Here is a 21,540-nt window from a genome sequence, read left to right as displayed (position 1 = left end):
AGATCCACACGCCAGAAAGAAGGCACCAGACCCTCCCATCAGGAAGCCTACTCAAGACACTGGACCAATCCCACTACAGGGGGCAGAGAACAGAAACAAGAGGAATTACTACTAGGCATAGGGAAAGGAGACAGCAAATAGTATAAATTAGACAAAATGAGAAAACAAAGAAACACCTTGCAGGCAAAGGAGCAAGACAAAAACCCACAAGTCCAAATAAATGAAGAGGAAATAGGAAAATTACCTGAAAAAGAATTCAGAGTAATGATAGTAAAAGTGATCCAAAAACTCTAACACAAATTAGAGAAAATACAAGAAACATTTAAAAAGGACCTAGAAGAACTAAAGAGCAAACAAACAGTAATGAACAACACATAACTGAAATTAAAAATACTCTCGATGGTGTAAACAGCGGAATAACTAAGGCAGAAGGACAAGTAAGTGAGCTGGAATATAGAATGGGGGAAATAACTGCTACAGAGCAGGAAAGAGGAAAAAGAATAAAAAGAATGGAAGGCAGTCTCAGAGACCTCGGTGACAACATTAAGCTTACCAACATACGAATCACAGGTGTCCCAGAAGAAGAAGAAAAAAAGAAAGGGTCTGAGAAAATATTTGAAGAGGTTCTAGTGGAAAACTTCCCCAACATGGGAAAGGAAATAGTTAATCAAGCCCAAGAATCACAGAGAGTCCCATACAGAATAAACCCAAGGAGAAACACACCGAAGCACACGTTAATCAAACTAACAAAAATTAACCACAAAGAAAAAATATTAAACACAGCAAGACAAAAGTAACAAATAACATATAAGGGGAAACCCGTAAGGATAACAGCTGATCTTTCTGCAGGAACTCTGCAGACCAGAAGGGAGTGGCAGGATATACTTAAAGTCTTGAAAGAGGAAAACCTACAGCTAAGAATACTCTACCCAGCAAGAATCTCATTCAGATTCGATGGAGAAATCAAAAGCTTCACAGGCAAGCAAAAGTTAAGAGAATTCAGCACCACCAAACCTGCCTTACAACAATTGCTAAAGGAAATTCTCAGCAGGAAACACAAGAAAAGGAAAAGACCTACAAAAACAAACCCAAAACAATTAAGAAAATGGTAATAGGAACATACATGTCAATAATTACCTTAAATGTAAATGGATTAAACGTGCCAACCAAAAGACACAGACTGGCTGAATGGATACAAAAACAAGCCCCTTATATATGCTGTCTACAAGAAACCCGCTTCAGACCTAGGGACACAAACAGACTGAAAGAAAGGGGAGAGAAAAGATATTCCATGCAAATGGAACTCAAAAGAAAGCCAGAAGAACAATACTCATATTAGACAAATTAGACTTTAAAGACTATTACAAGAGACAAGGAAGGACACTCCATAATGATCAAGGGCTCAATCCAAGAAGAAGATATAACAATTGGAAATATCTATGCACCCAACATAGGAGCACCTCAATACATAAGGCAAATGCTAACAGCCATAAAAGGGGAAATCGACAGGAACACAATAATAGTAGGCGACTTTAACCCCTCACTTACACCAATGGACAGATCATCCAAACAGAAAATAAATAAGGAAACACAAGCTTTAAATGACACACTAGACCATCTCGACTTAACTGATATTTATGGGACATTCCATCCAAAAACGACACAATACACTTTCTTCTCAAGTGCACATGGAACATTCTCCAGGATAGATCACATCTTGGATCACAAATCAAGCCTTGGTAAATTCAAGAAAATTGAAATCGTATCAAGCATCTTCTCCGACCACAACGCCATGAGAATTGGTAACAATTACAGGAAAAAAACTGTAAAAATTACAAACACATGGAGGCAAAACAATATGCTATTAACCAACCAAGAAATCACTGAAGAAATCAAAGAGGAAATCAAAAAATACCTAGGAACAAACGACAATGAAAACACAACAACCCAAAACCTATGGGATGCAACAAAAGCAGTTCTAAGAGGGAAGTTAATAGCAATACAATCCTTCCTCAAGAAACAAGAAAAATATCAAATAAACAACCTAACCTTACACATAAAACAATTAGAGAAAGAAGAACAAAAATGCCCCAAAGTGAGCAGAAGGAAAGAAATCATAAAGATCAGATCAGAAATAAGTGAAAAAGAAATGAAGGAAAGAATAGCAAAGATCAATAAAACTAAAAGTTGGTTCTTTGAGAAGATAAACAAAATTGATACAACATTAGCCAGACTCATCCAGGAAAAAAGGGAGAGGATGCAAATCAACAGAATTAGAAATGAAAAAGGAGAAGTAACAACCAGCTCCGCAGAAATACAAAAGATCACGAGAGACTACTGCAAGCAACTATATGCCAATAAATTGGATAACCTGGAAGAAATGGATAAATTCTTAGAAAAATACAATCTTCCAAGACTAAACCAGGAAGAAATAGAGCATATGAACAAACCACTCACAAGGACATCGAGACTGTGATTAAAAATCTCCCAACAAACAAAAGCCCAGGGCCAGATGGCTTCACAGGAGAATTCTATCAAACATTTAGAGAAGAGCTAACACCTATCCTTCTCAAACTCTTCCAAAATATAGCAGAAGGAGGAACACTCCTAAACTCATTCTATGAGGCCACCATCACCCTGATACCAAAGCCAGGCAAAGATGTCACAAAAAAAGAACATTACAGACCAATATCACTGATGAATATAGATGCAAAAATCCTCAACAAAATAGTAGCAAACAGAATCCAATAGCACATTAAAAACATCATACATCTTGATCAAGTGGGGTTTATCCCTGGAATGCAAGGATTCTTTGATATATACAAATCAATCAATGTGATACATCATATTAACAAATTAAAGGATAAAAACCGTATGATAATCTCAATAGATGCAGAAAAAGCTTTTGACAAAATTCAACATCCATTTACGATAAAAACTCTCCAGAAAATGGGCATAGGAGGAAGTTCCCTCAATGTAATAAAAGTCATACGTGACAAACCAACAGCCAATATCATTCTCAATGGTGAAAAACTGAAAAAAATCCCTCTAAGAACAGGAACAAGACAAGGGTGCCCACTCTCACCATTATTATTTAACATAGTTTTGGAAGTGTCACCCACAGCAATCAGAGAAGAAAAAGAAATAAAAGGAATACAAATTGGAAAAGAAGATGTAAAATTGTCCTTCATTGCAGATGACATGATATTATACATAGAAAACCCTAAAGATGCTGTCAGAAAACTGCTAGCACTAAACAATGAATTTAGCAAAGTAGCAGGATACAAAGTTAATGCGCAGAAACCTCTTGCATTCCTATACACTAACAATGAAAGAGCAGAAAGAGAAATTAAGGAAACTCTCCCATTTACCATTGCAACAAAACAAATAAAATACCTAGGAATAAACCTGCCTAAAGAGGCAAAAGACCTGTATGGAGAAAACTATAAGACACTGATGAAAGAAATCAAAGACAATATGAACAGATGGAGGGACATACCGCATTCTTGGATTGGAAGAATCAACATTGTGAAAATGACTATACTACCCAAAGCAATTTACATATTCAACACACTCCCTATCAAATTACCAATGGCATTTTTCACAGAACTAGAACAAGAAATTTTATGATTTGTATGGAGATGCAAAGAGCCAAAGCACCCTTGAGAAAGAAAGATGGAGTTGGTGGAATCAGGCTTCCTGACTTCAAACTATACTACAAGGCTAAGGTGATCAAGACAGTATGGTACTGGCACAAAAATAGAAACATAGATCAATGGAACAGAATAGAGAGCCCAGAGAAAAACCCACACACATATGGGCATGTTATCTTTGACAAAGGAGGCAAGAATATACAATGGAAAAAAGACTTCAATAAGTGGTGCTGGGAAAATTGGACAGCTACATGCAAAAGAATGAAATTAGAACACTTCCTAACACCATAGACAAAAATAAACTCAAAATGGATTAAAGACCTACATGTAAGGCCAGACACTATAAAACTCCTAGAGGAAAATATAGGCAGAACACTCTATGACATACATCAAAGCAAGATCCTTTTGGACCCACCTCCTAGAATCATGGACATAAAATCAAGAATAAACAAATGGGACCTAATGAAACTTAAAAGCTTTTACACAATGAAAGAAACCATAAATAAGACTAGAAGGCAACCTTCAGAACAGGAGAAAATATTTGCCAACAAAGCAACTGACAAAGCCTTAATCTCCAAAATACAAAAGTAGCTTATGCAATAGAAAGGAATGAGATGGAGCTTTATGTAATGAGGTGGATAGACCTAGAGTCTGTCATGCAGAGTGAAGTAAGTCAGAAAGAGAAAGACAAATATTGTATGCTAACTCACATATACGGAATCTAAAAATGGAACTGATGAACTCAGTGACAAGACAAGAACAAGGACGCAGATGCAGAGAATGGACTGGAGAACTTGAGGTTTGGGGGGACGGGGGGTGAAGGGGAAGCTGAGATGAAGTGAGAGAGTAGCACAGACATATATATACTACCAACTGTAAAATAGATAGTCAGTGGGAAGTTGTTGTATAACAAAGGGAGTTCAACTTGAGGATGGAAGATGCCTTAGAGGACTGGGACGGGGAGGGTGGGGGGGACTCGAGGGAGGGTGGGGGGGGAGTCGAGGGAGGGTGGGGGGGGAGTCGAGGGAGGGAGGGAATACGGGAATATGTGTATAAAAACAGATGATTGAGCTTGGTGTACCCCTCAAAAAATAAAAAAAAATAAAAGTAGCTTATGCAACTTAATACCAAAAAAGCAAATAACCCAATCCACAAATGGGTGGAAGATGTAAATAGCCATTTCTCCCAAGAAGACATGCAGATGGCTAACAAACACATGAAAAGATGCTCAACATCACTAATCATTAGAGAATTGCAAGTCAAAGCCACACTGAGGTATCACCTCACACTAGTCAGAATGGCCATCGTCAAAAAATCTAGAAACAATAAATGCTGGAGAGGGTGCGGAGAAAAGGGAACCCTCCTGCACTGTTGGTGGGAATGTAAGTTGGTACAGCCACTATGGAAAACAGTTTGGAGGTTCCTCAAAGAACTAAAAATAGAACTACCATATGATGCAAAAATCTCACTACTGGGCATATACCCTGAGAAAACCATAATCCCAAAAGAAACATGTACCACAATGTTCGTTGCAGCACTATTTACAATAGCCAGGACATGGAAGCAACCTAAATGTCCATCAATAGATGAATGGATAAAGAAGATGTGGCATGTATATACAATGGAATATTACTCAGCCATAAAAAGGAATGAAACTGAGTTATTTGTAGCTAAGTGGATGGACCTAGAGTCTGTCATACAGAGCAAAGTAAGCCAGGAAAACAAATACTATATGCTAATTCATATATATGGAATCTAAAAAAATGATACAGATGAACCCATTGACAGTACCAGAATAAAGATGCAGATGTAGAGAACAGACAGGAGGACAAGGGGTGGCGGGGGGTGAAGGGGAAGCTGGGATGAAGAGAGAGAGTAGCATTGACATATATACACTACCAAATGTAAAATAGATAGCTAGTGGGAATCTGCTGCACAACACAGGGAGATCAACTCGATGATGGGTGATGACTTAGAGAGCTGGGATAAGAAAGGTAGGAAGGATTCGAGGGAGGGAGGGGATATGGGGATATATGTATAAATACAGCTGATTCACTTTGTTGTACAGCAAAAACTGGCACAACAATGTAAAGCAATTATATTCCAATAAAGAACTTAAAAAAAAGCATGGAAAAGGCCTATGAAACTTGGAGATATATTTATTATAAATATGTATCAATGTGTCTGCAAATGAATAAGACCTGGAATGCTCCACAAGTGAGAATAAGATTATGAAAAATTTCTCTGCTCTATTTTCTGAAATTTGCTTTCTACTTTACAATTTGTAAAGGAAATGATAAATAATAAGGAGATATCCTTGGTAGCATCAAGGTTAGAAAAATTTGAAACAAAAGGACAAAGAGAATAAAGAAATTCAGAGGGTCATGCGTAGTTCATTTTTTAAATATTTTCTCTTCCTTGCTTATAGTCTTCGACATGGGTCCCATGTGGGCCTCGGGCTCCATGTAGGTGACATCCATTAGCAGCAAGGCAGGCCCACGTTTGACCCACCTACCACACAAAGCCCACTCCTGAGGTGTGATGCATCCCAATTCGGCCTGATCTCCTGATGGTCGGGATGATCGTTCATGGGAATGGACCACTGGCATGAAGTTTACTCTGAGTTAATCACACTGTCTTCTGGCTTTTTGTTTCCCTTATCAACTGTTTGCCATGGCTGGAACACACTGGAAGATTTGCTGCAAGTCACCTATTCCTCCTTTCACTTCACAGAGGAATTTCAAATGGTTCTGTGATCACATATAATAATGGATGACAAACGCTGCACTTATTTCTGCCCGTTTCCAAAAACTACTTTAAAACTCAGAGGGTTTAAGTGAGTCTCAAGTGCATTTAGTGTTGAAGCAGTGACAGCAGTGATTGAGGAGGTACGTAATCTGCTCTTCCATCTGATTAACCATATTTTTTGGATGATTCCTTTTTTCCCATCATGTTTTTTCAAAAACATCTGGATAGAGAAGGGATCGTGGTTTGGGGTGACCCTTTATGTTCGTGATGTCACTCCAGCCTTAGTATTTCTTACTCTACCAGTTAAACTTCAGATTTTGCCCCCACCCCAGATCATATGGATGCAGTGTGCTGATGGGTGGGGTCAAAGTCTGTATTTATAACAAGCTCTCCCAGGTGGTTATCATTTACACCCAAGCATGAGAACCATTTTCTAAAGAGAAAAATGGGGTCCACCAAGAAAAAGTGACTCCATCCAGAGCTCACAAGTTCTAACTGTTGGAAAAGCAGCTGGAGCTGGCCCAGTAGGGATGCAGCGCTATGTGTTCTGTCCACTCAATCACCCTGACTTCTGGGGCCATGGAGACTCAGCAGGGCCTTATGGTTTCTGAGGACCGCCTGAGAGAAGATGAAGAGGGACAGAGAGGTAGAGCCTTCTCCCACTTCCTTTTGGCAACTAGTCACTACATTGCACCTCTCCTGCTGCTCTCACCAAACCTACAAAAGCTCCTAAAATCTGTCAGCCCACGTGACACACTCTGGGTTAGATATATCCCACATCTCTTCAAATCAGAGAAAAACAGTAGATAAAACAATTATTGAATACAATTATATTGGAAAGTCTTGGCTGAAAATTGAAAACAAAGAAACAGAAATGAAAACTCCATACTTGTAGGGAAAGTAAAAAGCTGAGCAGAAATGGTTTCCTATTCTGTTTACCTATAACCACCAGCTCTTTTTCCAAAAGGACATATTAAATCCAAAACTTAAATAAAGGATTTCTGGTTTTTAATTAAAAGTGAATCATGTGGGAAAGGGTCATAAAATGCATTTATGGGCACATGTTAGAATGTTCTGGAATAATGCATTTTATGCAATTAAATGCACCCTAAGGAAAGAAAAATGGAGAAGGGGGGAAGAATGAGATGGGACAGAAAGTGATGCTAGGAGTCCCTGGGCCTTAAAGTCTGGAGCAGAGTGATGACCTGAGACCCTCCAGGCTTGCTTCAGACTGTGGACCTGGATACCTGGTGACATCTGGGATCCCTGGTAGAAAGAACAAGGCTCCAAAGCTTTACAATAGATGATTTCATCCCAAGAACCTCTGGACTGAGATTGTCCTCCACACCACAGGGGGCATCAAACCATAACAAGTCTATCCAAAGGAAGGTTCCAGATACTCACCCCCACATTCTTCCATACTTTTTAAAACATTCCTTGTCAAAATCCAACATATCCTGCAAGAAGAAACAAAATTAGATTATTAATATAAATGTATTGAATCCTATCTCTGTTGGGGACAAAAAGTTCTTGAAACCCATGAAATCACGCTTACTGTTTTCCACTGGCAGTTGGAAGGAAGTTCTTATTCAGAGAGGTCTCAAAGGAAATGAAGGAAAATAGAGGAGATATTGGAAACAGAGAATCTTAAATCACTTGCATTTTCTCCAACTATTATAGATACTAAATGCTTACCTTGGCCTATGAATACTAAGTACCTCCTTGTCTTTCGTGAGAAAACTGAAGCTGAGGCAAAGTTAGGGCGGCCTGTAAATACTTTCATCTCCTAGTTAAGCAGCCTTTCATTTATCTCAAGCGCCCTCTCTAGATTTCTAGCAGGATTATGAAGTTAAAGACACCAGTGACCTTTTTAGTCCAGCAGATTTACATGTGTCTAAGGGTTGTGTGTTGAGTGAGAAAATAAGTGAGTGAATGAATGAACGACAAAGTGGACTCGTCTCCTAGTTGCCCAGCTCAACAGAGAAAAGACGGGGAGATGCCACAACTACACAGAAGACAAAGCCAATTAAAACACTTGCCCTGAATTTTCCCTTCTGTGACTTAAAAAAGTCCTGCCACTAAGTTTCTGCTGTGATATTTGATGGTTTAACTATGGAAATGAAGCCCTCAGAAACATGGATTTTGGAGTATGTCTAGTAAGCAGTTCATCTGGGAAAGGTGGATAATAAATTATTGCTTTTTCAGAGGGAAAACATTTCAGGAAGCGCTTAGGCAGTAATCAGACAATGAAGACTGGAGTTGGGAGAAATAGAATCTGAGAAACAAGCTTCATGTCTGCAGGAAAGGAAATCTGAGGCAGAGAGCAGCCTGCACACAAGGCTCTGCCCCTGGACGTCTGGACGTCAGGGGCCAGGCCCTGGGCGAGACATCAGCTGGATTAATATTAAAGTTCGACCAGAATTCACAGTCTATCTGTTGCCTAGTATATTACATTCAGTTAAATTAAAATTTTAATAATTGTGTCAAACCATATCCTTTCTAGTGATTTTGTATATGTGATTCTGCCTTTTTTTCTTTTGAAGCCCCACAACTTACTTACTCATTCAATGTGTGAAGTAACTAGACAACCACCATCTTGTCTCCATTACACCTACTCACTGCTCAGATACACCCATAAGGTGCTTCCTTGGGAGGCACAGAAGTAAAACAAAAAGCTCTGGTTCCATCCCTCAAAATGCAAAAGATGTCAGGGTTAGCAAAAGTGGAGTAGAGCCACAGAAATAACTGCAGTCATTAGCAGTTCTTGAGATAATTCAAGTATGTGCAAATTACCTGATATTGAATACTCAGGCTGCCTTAGAAACGGAAGTTACCAAGCAATCCAGGAGGAAGAAAAGAATGCTATTCAGAGCTTATGCTACCAACAGGAGAGTCTGACTCTTGGGTACACAGCTTAATGAGCCATGACCAGGCACCTCCTTCGTGATTTTCTCCTAATACTGAGGGGATTGTGACTTCACTGGAATCTGCACTGGGCAGAATGAAAATCCCCTTCACAATGCTGACAAGATGGAACACCAAGTCTTGTGGTGAATCGGCTAGGGAACTGGGCTGTCTGAGGCAGCAAAACCTGAGGCTCCGAACAGCTGAAAAGAGAGGCGTGTTATAAAATTGGCCACATGCTGGGTGGGGCCTATGATGTCATTTCTGGAAAGTGTGAAAACACAGAACTTCCTCCTGAGAAGGGGCAGTTTTACTACAGAACTCAGCTGGGATTTACAACCACAAGAAGCAAAAGAGGGAGTTGAAACAACACATACCTTTCGGTAGGACAGAGCACTTCCAAAATAAGGCAGAGGTGTTGGCCCAGGAATCCCCAGCTTCTTAAAAAGTCCATGTGAATAAGTCCCATATCTATAAAGTGAAAGAGAAAACCAGCTCACAGGGATTGCGGAATATTGGTGCTGGGGCTGGCCAGTCACTGACTCAGAACTGGAACAGTCAACCTAGGAAGGTAGCATGTAGGTGATAAATAAATATCAGCAACTCCAAAAGCAATCATTACATTCACTCGTCATTTCCTTCCCCATCACCACTATGAGACCCATAAAAGATAATGATGATTAGCTAAAAGCAGCTGAAGTCTTCATGGTTCCAATCCTAGAGTGGATCCTCGATAAGTGGTTCCAATTTGAGTGCTCCTGAGATGTTCAGGCTGGAATTCTTCCAGGGAATTCACTCATGTTTATTTAGTAACTTGACTCTGAGATGATTTGGAGATTCTCATTCTAGGTAGAAAGGGGAAAATTCTTTTTCCATTCCAATAATGAGATTGTGCTTAACTTCATCCATACAATAACAGTTATAGAGAGCCTACTGTGAGAGTGTTCTTACAATTGGTGTGGAGATTTTTATGCTTTTCTTTGCTTCTATGTCCTGATTCCATTTTAGGGTTTAATTCTTCTTAAATCCATCTTCATAATCAAGCCTTAGAGAACAACAGCATTCTTATTTCTATAAAATACAAACTGTGTTCAAGGCTTCCACTGGCATCATAAAAATATGAGCACCTTCAGCTACACTCAAGTCTCTAGTATCAGGCAATCTGCTTGACTTGCCCTATAGAGAAAGGTGACTGACCATGTGTTCCCTGACTGTAAATGCATACATGAACCAATGACTAAAGGATCCATTTCCAGACTCTTCTTTCTCAAATGGTATCTGATCCTCCAACCTGTGAAACTCATCTGCTAAACATAGTACCAGGCACACTCACTTTTGTTTTCAAGATGCTCAATCACAGATTACTTTGTTTACTGCCTCTGTGCGCCAAGTACCTCAAAAAGCCATTAAGGCTGGTGCTTCCTATGGCTGGTGTACCTGAACCTCATCTTCACGTGTCCTGTGTGCAATCCCACAACTAGGGCATTTGACATCTTGCAGGTCTTCTCAATCGGGTGTTTCTGAGAATTGACCAAAAGAGAGGTTGAGGGAAGAGGTTGCTGGCAATGGTTTTAATGCTGCACTTGCTAGGCCTCCAAAGCAGACTCTGTAGAGGCAAATTAGAAAGGGAGGGCTGAAAAGTACGCTGTGTATACATGCTTCACCATGCCCTGCAAGCACTTGTAGCTAAAAGCAAGCCTTCCAAATTCCAGGTACCTCCCTGCAGACAGCAAAAGCGGCGGCACTGGGCAGCATGGCATGAGTAACTATAAAATGTGCCAGAGTGTTTGGTTAAGACCTTGTTTCTTCCTTGAAGCTTAGCGTTTAAGGTCTTCCACATTCCAGATATTCTGTACATATCCATCAATTCTTATAAAATGTGATAAAAATAAACCCCAAAATTGCCTGAAATAAACTGTGCTTGAAGATGCAGCAGAGGCAACTTGGCCAAGCCCAGCTGGTCTTTGGATCCTTCCTCCAGCAAAGTTGGTGGAGGTGTGAGCACCGACGTTCAAAAAGGGAGCTATTCCCTCCCCAGGTCCTTCCTTTGCCTTCACAACCAGGGCAAATCAATTTCTCCTTCTGAACGTTCAGTGTGTTACATGCACTCTCAAATGTCTCTGCTGATGCTAACCTCTCAGAAATGGGAGGAAAAGCTGAAAGGAATGAATATAACGTCAAGATTTCTCCCAGGTCTCCGCACCTCTAAAGTCTTCTCATCTGGGGCTAGATAGTTCTGCATCTACTATCTAGGGTGGGGGAATTGAGGCTTGGAAAGGGGTACCATAGGAGGGGCACAGGAAAGACGGAAGGGCTGATCTGAACTGAAGAGCAATCATCTCCAGCCCCTGGGTGACCAGGTACCTTGTGTAAATGACACCTGGGGAAGGAGGGAAGGGAGCAGGAAGCCCCTGAGTGACACAGGGGCCAATCCTTCTACATGCCTCTTGCAGCAGATACTGAACCCAGAAGGTGACGCTAATGACACAAACCCCAAGTTACTTCATGTCTCCAGGATCCCCAGAGCTTGGGAAGGGGAGAGCACCCCACTGCACAGGGACCAGTTGTTTTAAATCTTGCCCTGGTGGATTCTGGTTGATTAGTTGGGTCCCTAGAAACTGCTAGTCAGGCATCCCCAGGAGCAAATAATGTCACTGAAACCTCCGAGCTACAGAAAATAGTACCTTGCGGGGGGCGGGGGCAGGGGGTGCAGGCTTGATTACTCCTTCAACAGAATTGGGTTAAGATCAACAACACCCGCTTTGGTGTTGGTAGCACCCACAGCTTAAGCAACTTTCTCTCCATTAACTCTGATCCTCAAAACAGTAAAGGGAAAGTAGGACATGATGAGCACCCCAAGTCCAAGGTTACAGAGGAGACCAGACTGGGCAGTTACTCACAGATAGAGGAGCACCAGGCTGGTAGCCAGGAGAACCCAGGTTTCCACAGAAAAGCTTGGGAGCAGGTCCATGGCCACTTTCCTCCGTGATTCCCTCCTCTGAGTTTCTTTTCAGCTCTGTGGGCTACTCTCTGCCTACCTGCTTCCTTTCACACCCAGTGATGATTCACTGAAGCTGAAATGTTTATGTGCTAAGACGTGGGTGGAGCTGGAGCTGCAGCCAATGAAGGGCCACCTGTGCTCCACCTGAGGAGCCCCCCTGCCTTCAGAGTTGACAAAGCATCATGGACACGCCAGTGTGACCTCCCTTGAGTTCATATTCTGTGGCAGTCCAGTAACAACTCAATCAGTGTTATCAGTAATTTCAAAGGTTACAGAAACTCAAATAAAACCACTAGCCATACACACCCTCTAAAATGCCCTTTTCTCTGTAACTGCCTAAACTCCAGAATTTGAAATTCTGGAGACAAGCTAGGTCTCCTAATCTTTACCCGTGCAGTTTCCCCTGCCTAGATACCCTTGTTTCCCCTAGAAGGTACCCACTCATCCTTCAAATCCCAGCTCAGAAACAACAGTGTTTTAGAGACGTTCCTAACCAACCTCCTTAAACAGGAACAACCACTTCCTCTTCTGCACAGCTTCTATCCCTTGCACACAGTTGTGTTATTATCCTTCTATCCTCCAGAACCACGGTTGGTGTCCACACCGATTTCCCTTAGCAAATTGAGAGTTTGGGCTGCAGTCTGAGTATTAGTCACCTTATTCCCTTGGTACCTAGCGGAGTGCTTTCTGCAGAGTGAGAATCAGAAAGGTGGGTGGACTTGAGTGGATAGTAGTGAGAACTCAGGGCCCCTGTGTGTCGGTTTCCTGTGGCTCTTTGGTGACCACACCATCTTCCTGGATTGTTAATACAACAAGAGGGCCTGGCTGGGCCTTGGCCACCACCCCTGCACATTCAGGATGACCCATTGGGGCTCCTGAAGGAGAGCCAGGGCATGGAGGGGATGGTGATGGCTGCACCAAGGGGTATCGATTCAGGCTGCTTCCTGTCCTGCCCTCAGAGGGTCCTGTGGGAGACAGCAGTTACACAGATTCTTAACCAAAGAATGACCCCCTCTCTCTGGAAAGGCCACAAGTCCAAGATCAATGAGTGTGAAGGGAGTGAAGAGGAGAAACCAGCCCAAGGACCAAGTGGACCCCCAACCACTCAGCCCCCAGTGATGTGGCACACACAGCACACAGGACTCCATACAGGTGACATGAGGTTTTTCTATTTGGATAACAGGGGTGGGGAGGTCAGAGCAGATGCTTCCCTATCACTGACAGGATGCAAAGATTTTAACGGGTAGTGAGGAATTAGTAAGGAGAGGTCTACAGTAGAAAGTAGTGGCATCTGTGAGCCTCGACCCACTCCTAATGTGAGAAATAGGACTGAGGGTCTGAAATCTACACTGGTTCATTGCCTTCACTCTGACCAAAATCCTGTATCTCCTTGGCCTGAGAAACTGTGGATTATATGAAAAGCAACACCTCAAAAGTTCTTAAAACTACAGAAACAGAGGACATTTAAGCTGTGTTTGTCCACTTCCTTCTTCCTTCATCCTTTCTCATTTTCAGTCCTTCTGGAGAAAGTGATACTCATCTCTCGACAATACATTCCATCCCTCTGGCCTGGAAAGTCCCCAGGGCTACCCAACATTGGCCTGAGTGCCTGGATGTCTCATTAGTAAATTGCAGTCAGTCCCAGCTATGTCACCTGCCCTTTTTTATTTCCTTGGGACCTTGTCATGCAGCATGAAATTTCTACCATGACAGCTTGTCAACTTTTGGTTCAGACTTTCTCCAGGAGGCACCTGTTAAAATGCACAGCTGCCACTGGAAATACGCTGCCTGAATACATCTCTTCACACATGCATTGATTCCAGTGGGCGAACGTCAGGTGCAGGTAGTGTGCTGGGCTGGGGGCTGGAAGCCCAGACAGCCCCCTCCCTTGGAGCAGCCTCCCAGAGGAGGGAGTGAGACACACCACCAGCCTCAGTATGGGGCACCTCTGGAAGCTCTGGGATAATGGAGCCCACAGAGAGGTAGCGAAGGAGAGAAGTGGATAGAAGTTTGAGTACCAAAAAAGGACAGACCTGGGAAGCTGGAAGATGATTCCTAGGAATAGTAGGATAGGAAACCCCAGAAACTCTGATTTGAGCAACTTGGTTACAATTCTGCCTCCTGTCTCCACAGCTACCCCTGCCCAGGAGCTCCCCAAGGGGTCTTCAGAATCAAGGACTCCATCTCATCTCAGCAGGAACAAAGACGGGTGCAGGTCATGAGGACACTAAGGGTCTTTTGTGTAGGGGCCACCTCTCTATGATCCCTGATAGGAACACAAAATGCATCCCACATGGGATGACTGGGGTGTTGTCTGATAACTATTGACAACTTAATTGCCTCAGTGAAACTAATGGCCTTTCTTATCATGCTTGGAAACAAAACAACTGTGGAAATTATATGCCTTCATCTACCTTCAAAACACATACTCAGCTACAATGATTTTCCCACTAAGCCCAGTAGGACCATCACCTGCCCTATTCACCTCAGGGCCTGTCCAGCTGGTTGGAATCTACCGCATGGCAAAAGGCTATTCATTTTCTGGGAATAAAATGTAGCCACTGCCACGTCCTAACTAATGCAAACGGCCTTGCTCTGCAAGAGGAAATAATAGAAGGAATGATCTTTGTGTCCCCTCACTCCACAGCCGCCAACACCCGGCGGGAAGAGACTCATGTACTCAGATTGTGAAGGGAGACGTGTGTGACTGAAGATCACCCCGCACCCCAGGTCTCTCATCTCCACTTTTGTGCACTTATGGGCTCGGCGTGTATTTTCAAAGCTCTGTTCCAAATGTTTAGGGTGCAGATATGACTAAGACCCAGACAACAATCAGGTTGAAGACAGAGACAGATAGATGATTATAGTCCAGTACAACCAAGGTAAAGTGATTATATAGATACAAGCAACACACTGTCCGCATCAACTGTAAGTGGCTCATCTTCTTTCTCAGTCCTGAGTAATCAGTCACAGTTGAGTTAACAGTTTTCATTATAGTCTTGAAGGTTGCTAAGAGAGTAGGTCTTAAATGTCCTTACCACACACACAAAAAGTGTAATCATGCAAGGTGATGAATGCGTTAACTAACCTTATTGTGGTAATCAGTTTGCAATATATACATGTATCAAATCAACGTATTGTACACCTTAAACTTACAAAGTATATGTGTCTATTTTACAAATAGCAAACTGGAGCACAGAAGGGTTAAGTGACCATCCAAGGATGCATAACTAACTACGAGCAGAGCTGGAATTCAAATCGAAATCTTTTAGTTTTATAACCCAAGGGCTTACTTTAACCAGGCCCATCCTTGCCCAAGAAGTAGTAGAAGGGCTGGGTCTGGAGCCCAGGTCCTCTGAGAGGGCAGTGACCCAGTGCCCGTCAATGGGGGCTGGGCTGAGGTAGGGGGATGCTTTTTCTGACCCACACATACCCCATCATGCAGAAAACCTCCCTGCACACCCCCACCCTTGTGGCCTGAAGCAGAAGCACTTCCACAGACTTTACAGCAAAGGGAAGAAGAGCAGGAAGACGTCCTCATGGCTGCTCACACAATCCCAGAACTTTTATCTTTATAAACTAACCACTAACATCTCTACTGCCAAGCACAGTTTATAAAGTTCTTCATGTCTCTCTTAATTGATCCTCATGAAATCTCTGGGAGATAAGCAGTGCCGGGATTATTTAATTCCCACTTTATACATGTGGAAACAGAAGCTCAGGGTGGGGAAGATTCTTGCCCAAGCAATTAAACCATGAATCCAGGACACGGAGCCACAACTTGTGAGTCACACTTGTGCCGGTGGCATACGTGTTTGGATGCCAAAGGGCTTCCTGAAATAACTCGGCAGCTTATAATTTATCACATGGGATAACCATTTTCTTCCACTCCTCCTATCATGCTTCCACTGTTGTGCAAATGCTACCGAGCTGATTTTGGCCGCAAAATCAACAGCGCATCCTTCTGCCAACTAAATTTTATGTACTCACTGAACTCATGGTATCAGCAGATCGGGGATGTTGCAAACATTTCTGACGTTTGGCATTCAGAATCATTTGGGTTTCCAAGAAGCAGGAAGTAAAAAAATGATGAAATCAATGAGTGAAAGAGGAATCACAGGACGGGAGGCAAATTTCAGAAGAGCAGCAGGAAGGGAATTCATGAAACAGCAAGTGTCCGATGAAGGGAAAGATGAACATCACAGGTTATTTTGCAAAAGAGGGGGTGAAGCGCTGATGGTCTCTCCTAATTTTGGGGGTAACCACCTAATGAGTTTTGTTTGACCCTAGGCTGGCCTCAGCCTGAGAACCTGCTACTCCACCACCAGACAGAGCCTGTTAAAACTCGTTTAAATGTTACACTTGTGACATTATTCTGTTGCTCAAATCTCTCCAACCACTCCCATCATCCACAGGATGAAATCCAAATGCCTTGTGGTGGCAACTCAAGAACCCTGTTGGACACTTAGGTTGCTTCCATAGCTTGGCTATTGTAAATGGTGCTGCAATGTGCAGACTTGTTTTCATACTCTTGGGATAAATGTCCAGAAGTGGAATTGCTGGGTCATATGGTAGTGCTTCTGCTAGTTTTTTGAGGAACTAAAAATCCATCCTGATTTGCATAGTGGCTGCACCACTTTGTGTTCCCACTAACCCTGCAGGAAAGTCCCCTTTCCGCATTTCACTGCCAACACTTGTTTCTTGTGTTTTTGATGATAGCCATTCTGAGAGGTGTGAGGTGGTATCTCATTGTGGGTTTGATTTACATTTCCTGATGATTGAGCACCTTTTCATGTGCTGTTGGCACCGGTATTTCTTGTTTGAAAAATAAAAATGTTTATATGGGTCTTCTGCTTATTTTTTAATCAGGTTTTTTTTTGTGTGTGTGTGTCTGTGTGTGTGCACGTGCACGTGTATTGGGTTGGCGAAAAAATTCATTCAGGGTTTCCGTAAGAGGTTATAGAAAAACCACAGTGCACTTTTTTTGCCAATTAAATATATTGACCTCGAGGGTATCATGCTAAGTGTACTAAGTCAAAGAAAAACAAATATGATTTCACTTCTACACAGAATCTAAGAGACAAAACAAACAAACAAAAAATCAACAAGGATAGAAACAGACTCATAGAGAACAAACTGGTGGTTGCCAAAGGGGAGGCAGATGGAGACTGACAAAACAGGCCAAGGGGATTAAGAGCTACAAACTTCCAAGTATATAATAAATTTGTCAGAGGGACACAATGTACTCATAAGGAATAAAGTCAATAATACTGTAACAACTTTGATGGCAGATGGTCTCTGGTACAGATGAGGTGATCAAATCATAATGTATTAAAATATGGAATCATGTTGTACACCTTAAACTATATATCACTGTGTGTTAAGTATAAGTCAGTTTTCAAAAATAATATTAAATAAAATACAGGGTGAAAAAAAAAGGCCCACTTGCATCTGGGCTCAGCTGGCTTCTTCACTCATGTCTCAGTCCACTTTCGTGAGCACATGATGTTCTAAACAAGGTATGATCTGCCAGTCCCCAAGGCCCCCCAAATGAGACATAACTGTTTTTCCTAGTGGCCAAAAAAAAATTTCTTCCACCTGGAATGGGCCCAACTCATTTTCCATCTGGTGAATCGCTTGCCTTCCTTTGGGAGTCAGCCAGGGCCTCGTCTTCCCCAATGACACTTGCCCACTGCCTCAGCGTGTAGGTGGTGGGGAGGGTCCCACCACCCCTGCTTGATCACGGTTCTCTTGTAGAAATACATAATGCTGCTCAGACCGCGATGCTCACTGTAATCAATGTGCAGGAGGAGCTTTTAAGAACACACACGCCTGGGCGCACCTGAACATCTGAAATTTATGGGATGAAGTCAAACTCAAGAAAATCACACCTATTAATTTAATTGTTGCTAAGAATTGTGCAAAACATTAGCTGAAATATTAGAAGCAATAGGCTAGTTCCTAGGAAAACAATTGACCAAAACAAACCCAAGAAGAATAGAAAGCTAAGTAGTCAAAAAAACAGGTTGTAAAACAAAATTAGGTGGAAGTTAAAAACTTCCCACAAGGAAAACATCACATGTAGAGAGTTTTATGGTAAGCTTCAAGGAGCACATATGACTTGTCTTGATATCCCATGAAAGAAGAGCCTGAGATATTTTTGTGTTACTATCTTATGGGGAATTTTCACCCAGGGGAGCAAGGGTGAAGAATATAGGAACAAAACATGGAAGGAAAGTGAATCTAGACCAGGTTCCTTCACCCACATGGCCAACACTTAGTATCGAAAGCAACTAACTCTTTGATCAAGAGACCATCATCTCAGAGGTCATATGACCACTACATCCAGAACAGCCCATCCAAGGGAGGGAAGGGGGTATCCACTGATTTCCTTCTCCCTTGGGGAAAGTGTTCCTCTCATGGGGAAGTAATTCTCTAAAACTTCTGTATTACAGGTGATTTGCTAGATTAGGAGGCGCGGTCAGGCTTCACCTGCACAAACTAAGTAGGAATCCATGCAAAGATGGTCCCGGCAGGTGTGGCTGGAACACAGACCAGGACAGGTACACAGTTCTCAATGCTGTCTAACAGATTATCCCCACATACAACTGCTTGAAACAACAACCATTTATTATGTCACAGTTCCTTGGCTTAGGAGTCCAGGTGTGGCTTAGCTGGGTACCTGTGGCTCAAGCTCTCTCATGAGGTTACCGTCCTGCTGTCAGGCTGGGCTGCATCCCATCCAAAGTCTCCACTAGGGGAGGACCCACCTGCGGGTCCTCTAGGTGCTTTGGCAGGATTCAGATCCTCACAAGCTCGTGGACTCAGTTCCTTGCGGCTGTGGCCCAGAAGGCCCCTCAGATCTTTGCCCCCTGGGTCTCCCCACAGGGCAGCTCACAACACGGCGGCCGCTTCCCTCAGAGTGAGGGGGTGGGAGACGGCACCCAAGGTGGAAGCCACAGTCTTTTTATAACCTAACCTCAGAAGTGGCATCCCATCTCTTTGGCTATATTCTGCTCCTTAGAAGCAAGTCACCTGTCACAGTGACACCCATGAGAGGGGGTTAAACAGGGCATAACCACCAGGAGGCAGCGCCATTGGTGCCACCGTAGAGGATGCACCCACAGGGGTGGAGCCAAGGGATTCTGAGTCGTCACATAAAACCAACCCAACCACGCCCAGCTCATCCTGGAGGACAGCATGAACTTGACCCGAAGCCGACAAAAGACGGGACAAGAAAGGAAAACTGCATGCCAGTCTCACTCATGGGCTTCAGTGAAAAACTCCTGAACAAAATAAAAGCAAGCCAAGTCCAGCAGTGGAGATACACCACGACCAAGTTGGATTTGACCCTGGAACTCAAAGGTAGTTAAATAGAGAATAAATATAAATATCAGTAACCATGTGAACCGATTAGAACAGAAAAGCCATATTATCCAAATAGTTTCAGAAAAAGCATTTGATAATATTCAATTCCCATTTATAATACAAAAAATCTTAAACTACTAATAGTGAGAAATCTCCTTAATGTGATATGAGTATCTACTAAGAAAATCTAAGAAAACATCATTCTTCATAGTATAAAAGCACTGTCTGCTTTTACCATTTTAAAGTTTTACCATGTGCACATACCGCCTTTTCAAAATTGGTAACATTTTTTTTAAATAAAGAAAAATCCCACCAAGAACTTTTTGCTATAAATGGAAAGAACATTATTATTTGTTTTTGTCAGAAATCCTGCTTGTGGATTCCAGGGTGAACAATTCAAAAATCACTGAATAAGTTAAATATTTTTCGACCTTGTGAGGCTGTTTGAACTGACCAACAAGTGTTCATTCAGCAGAGATCTAGGTTCAAAAGCTGAGTTCTTCACCTTTAGTTAGAACATCGGCTCCTGTGATAATCACAGGGCAGTAATAAACCATGTTTCCAGAAAATAAACAAATATTCATCATTTGTGCATGCAGGTGCAATGAGTTCCCAAGGACACATGTCACCATAGTGCCTGCCAAGCCCAGTGACATTTGCCAAGGGCCCTGCCCAGCCAAGTTCAGCCCACTCCTGGACTCCAACACAAGATACCCTATTCCCATCAGTCACATAGTCATCCGCAAGGTCATAGGGCCTCTCTCTCAGTCTGAACTCATCCTCGCTGTGCCTGGTGCTATGATGCACCGTGGGGACAATGTGTGAACAAGACTGTCACAAAGGGTGCGTACCTAGGTGGGGTGCTCCGTGCATGCAGACCCCTCCAGAGGCGGCAGGGGTTTGGGGAAAACAGAGGTAAATGGGATGTGGAGCCACTGTGGGGATGGATGGGCTTCCCAGAGGAGGTGGCCCTGCCTGCACTACCAGGGACAGATCAGTGTTTGCCGGAAGGAGAGAGGGACACAGGGCACTGCGGGCTGTGAGAATAGTCATCTCGCCATCCTTATCATTGCTGAGTACGTCTGTCATTTCTTGCTTGCAAAGCACAGTGTCTAAATCAAGCCAATTTTCATTACTGCTAATAAGGAAGTGATCAGATCACAGGCCAAGCTAGGGCTCCTGTAACTCTAGGACCAAAGTTCCACCCTGGACAGCTCAGCAGGCGGCTGAAGGTTGCAGTGCCTCTGGGAAAAGACACTGGGCTTCACAGGCACCATAGTGACCTGTCTTGTGCTTGTTAGGGTACACTCATGGGATTTTAAGTTGACATCAATACGGCATAAAATTAACCATTTACTGTCATTTAGCACATTCACAAAGTTGTGCCACCACCTCCTCTATCTGGTTCCAAAACACTCCCAGTACACCAGAGTAAACGCCTGTGTCCAATAAGCAGTTTCCCCCCACGCACTCCTCTCCCCAACCCCTGGCAGCCAGCAATCCACACTCTGTCTTCATGGATTTGCCCACTGTGGATGTTTCATATAAATGGAATCATCTAATGTGTGGCCTCGAGTCTGGATTCTTTCATTTACACGTTTTTGAGGTTCACCTCTCTTGCAACAGGTATCAGTACTTCACTCCTCTGATGGCTGAATAATACGCGATTGCATGGCTACACCATGACGTGTTTATCCACTCATCCACTGATTCGCCTTGTTTCTACCCTTTAGCTATTGTCATTAGCGCTGCTGTGAACATGCAGGTGCACGTATTTGTTTGAGAAACTGTGTTCAGTTCTCTTAGGTGTCTCCCCAGGGGTGCAACTGCTGGGTCATGCGGTAGTTCCATGCTTAACGACCTGAG

The 21,540-nt window shown here is 42.8% G+C and overlaps 1 protein-coding gene across 1 annotated transcript in view; it reads right to left on the bottom strand.

The window, feature by feature from the left end:
* LOC130859932 (cytochrome P450 3A29) overlaps positions 1-12,379 on the bottom strand; it is a 45,509-nt gene extending 33,130 nt beyond the window's left edge. The window contains exons 1-3 of the mRNA XM_057747499.1: positions 12,206-12,379; positions 9,683-9,776; positions 7,806-7,858 (exon numbers count right to left, since the gene is read on the bottom strand). Of these exons, the coding sequence (XP_057603482.1) occupies positions 7,806-7,858; positions 9,683-9,776; positions 12,206-12,276 (218 nt within the window). The 5' untranslated portion in view covers positions 12,277-12,379. The remainder of the gene's footprint in view (positions 1-7,805; positions 7,859-9,682; positions 9,777-12,205) is intronic.
* Positions 12,380-21,540: the final 9,161 nt, after the last annotated feature.

Source organism: Hippopotamus amphibius, chromosome 9 (genome assembly GCF_030028045.1).
Source record: "Hippopotamus amphibius kiboko isolate mHipAmp2 chromosome 9, mHipAmp2.hap2, whole genome shotgun sequence".
NCBI classification, from domain to species: domain Eukaryota; kingdom Metazoa; phylum Chordata; class Mammalia; order Artiodactyla; family Hippopotamidae; genus Hippopotamus; species Hippopotamus amphibius.
The sequence above is the reverse complement of the archived record's forward strand: the minus strand, read 5'-3'. Positions and strand labels throughout refer to the sequence as shown.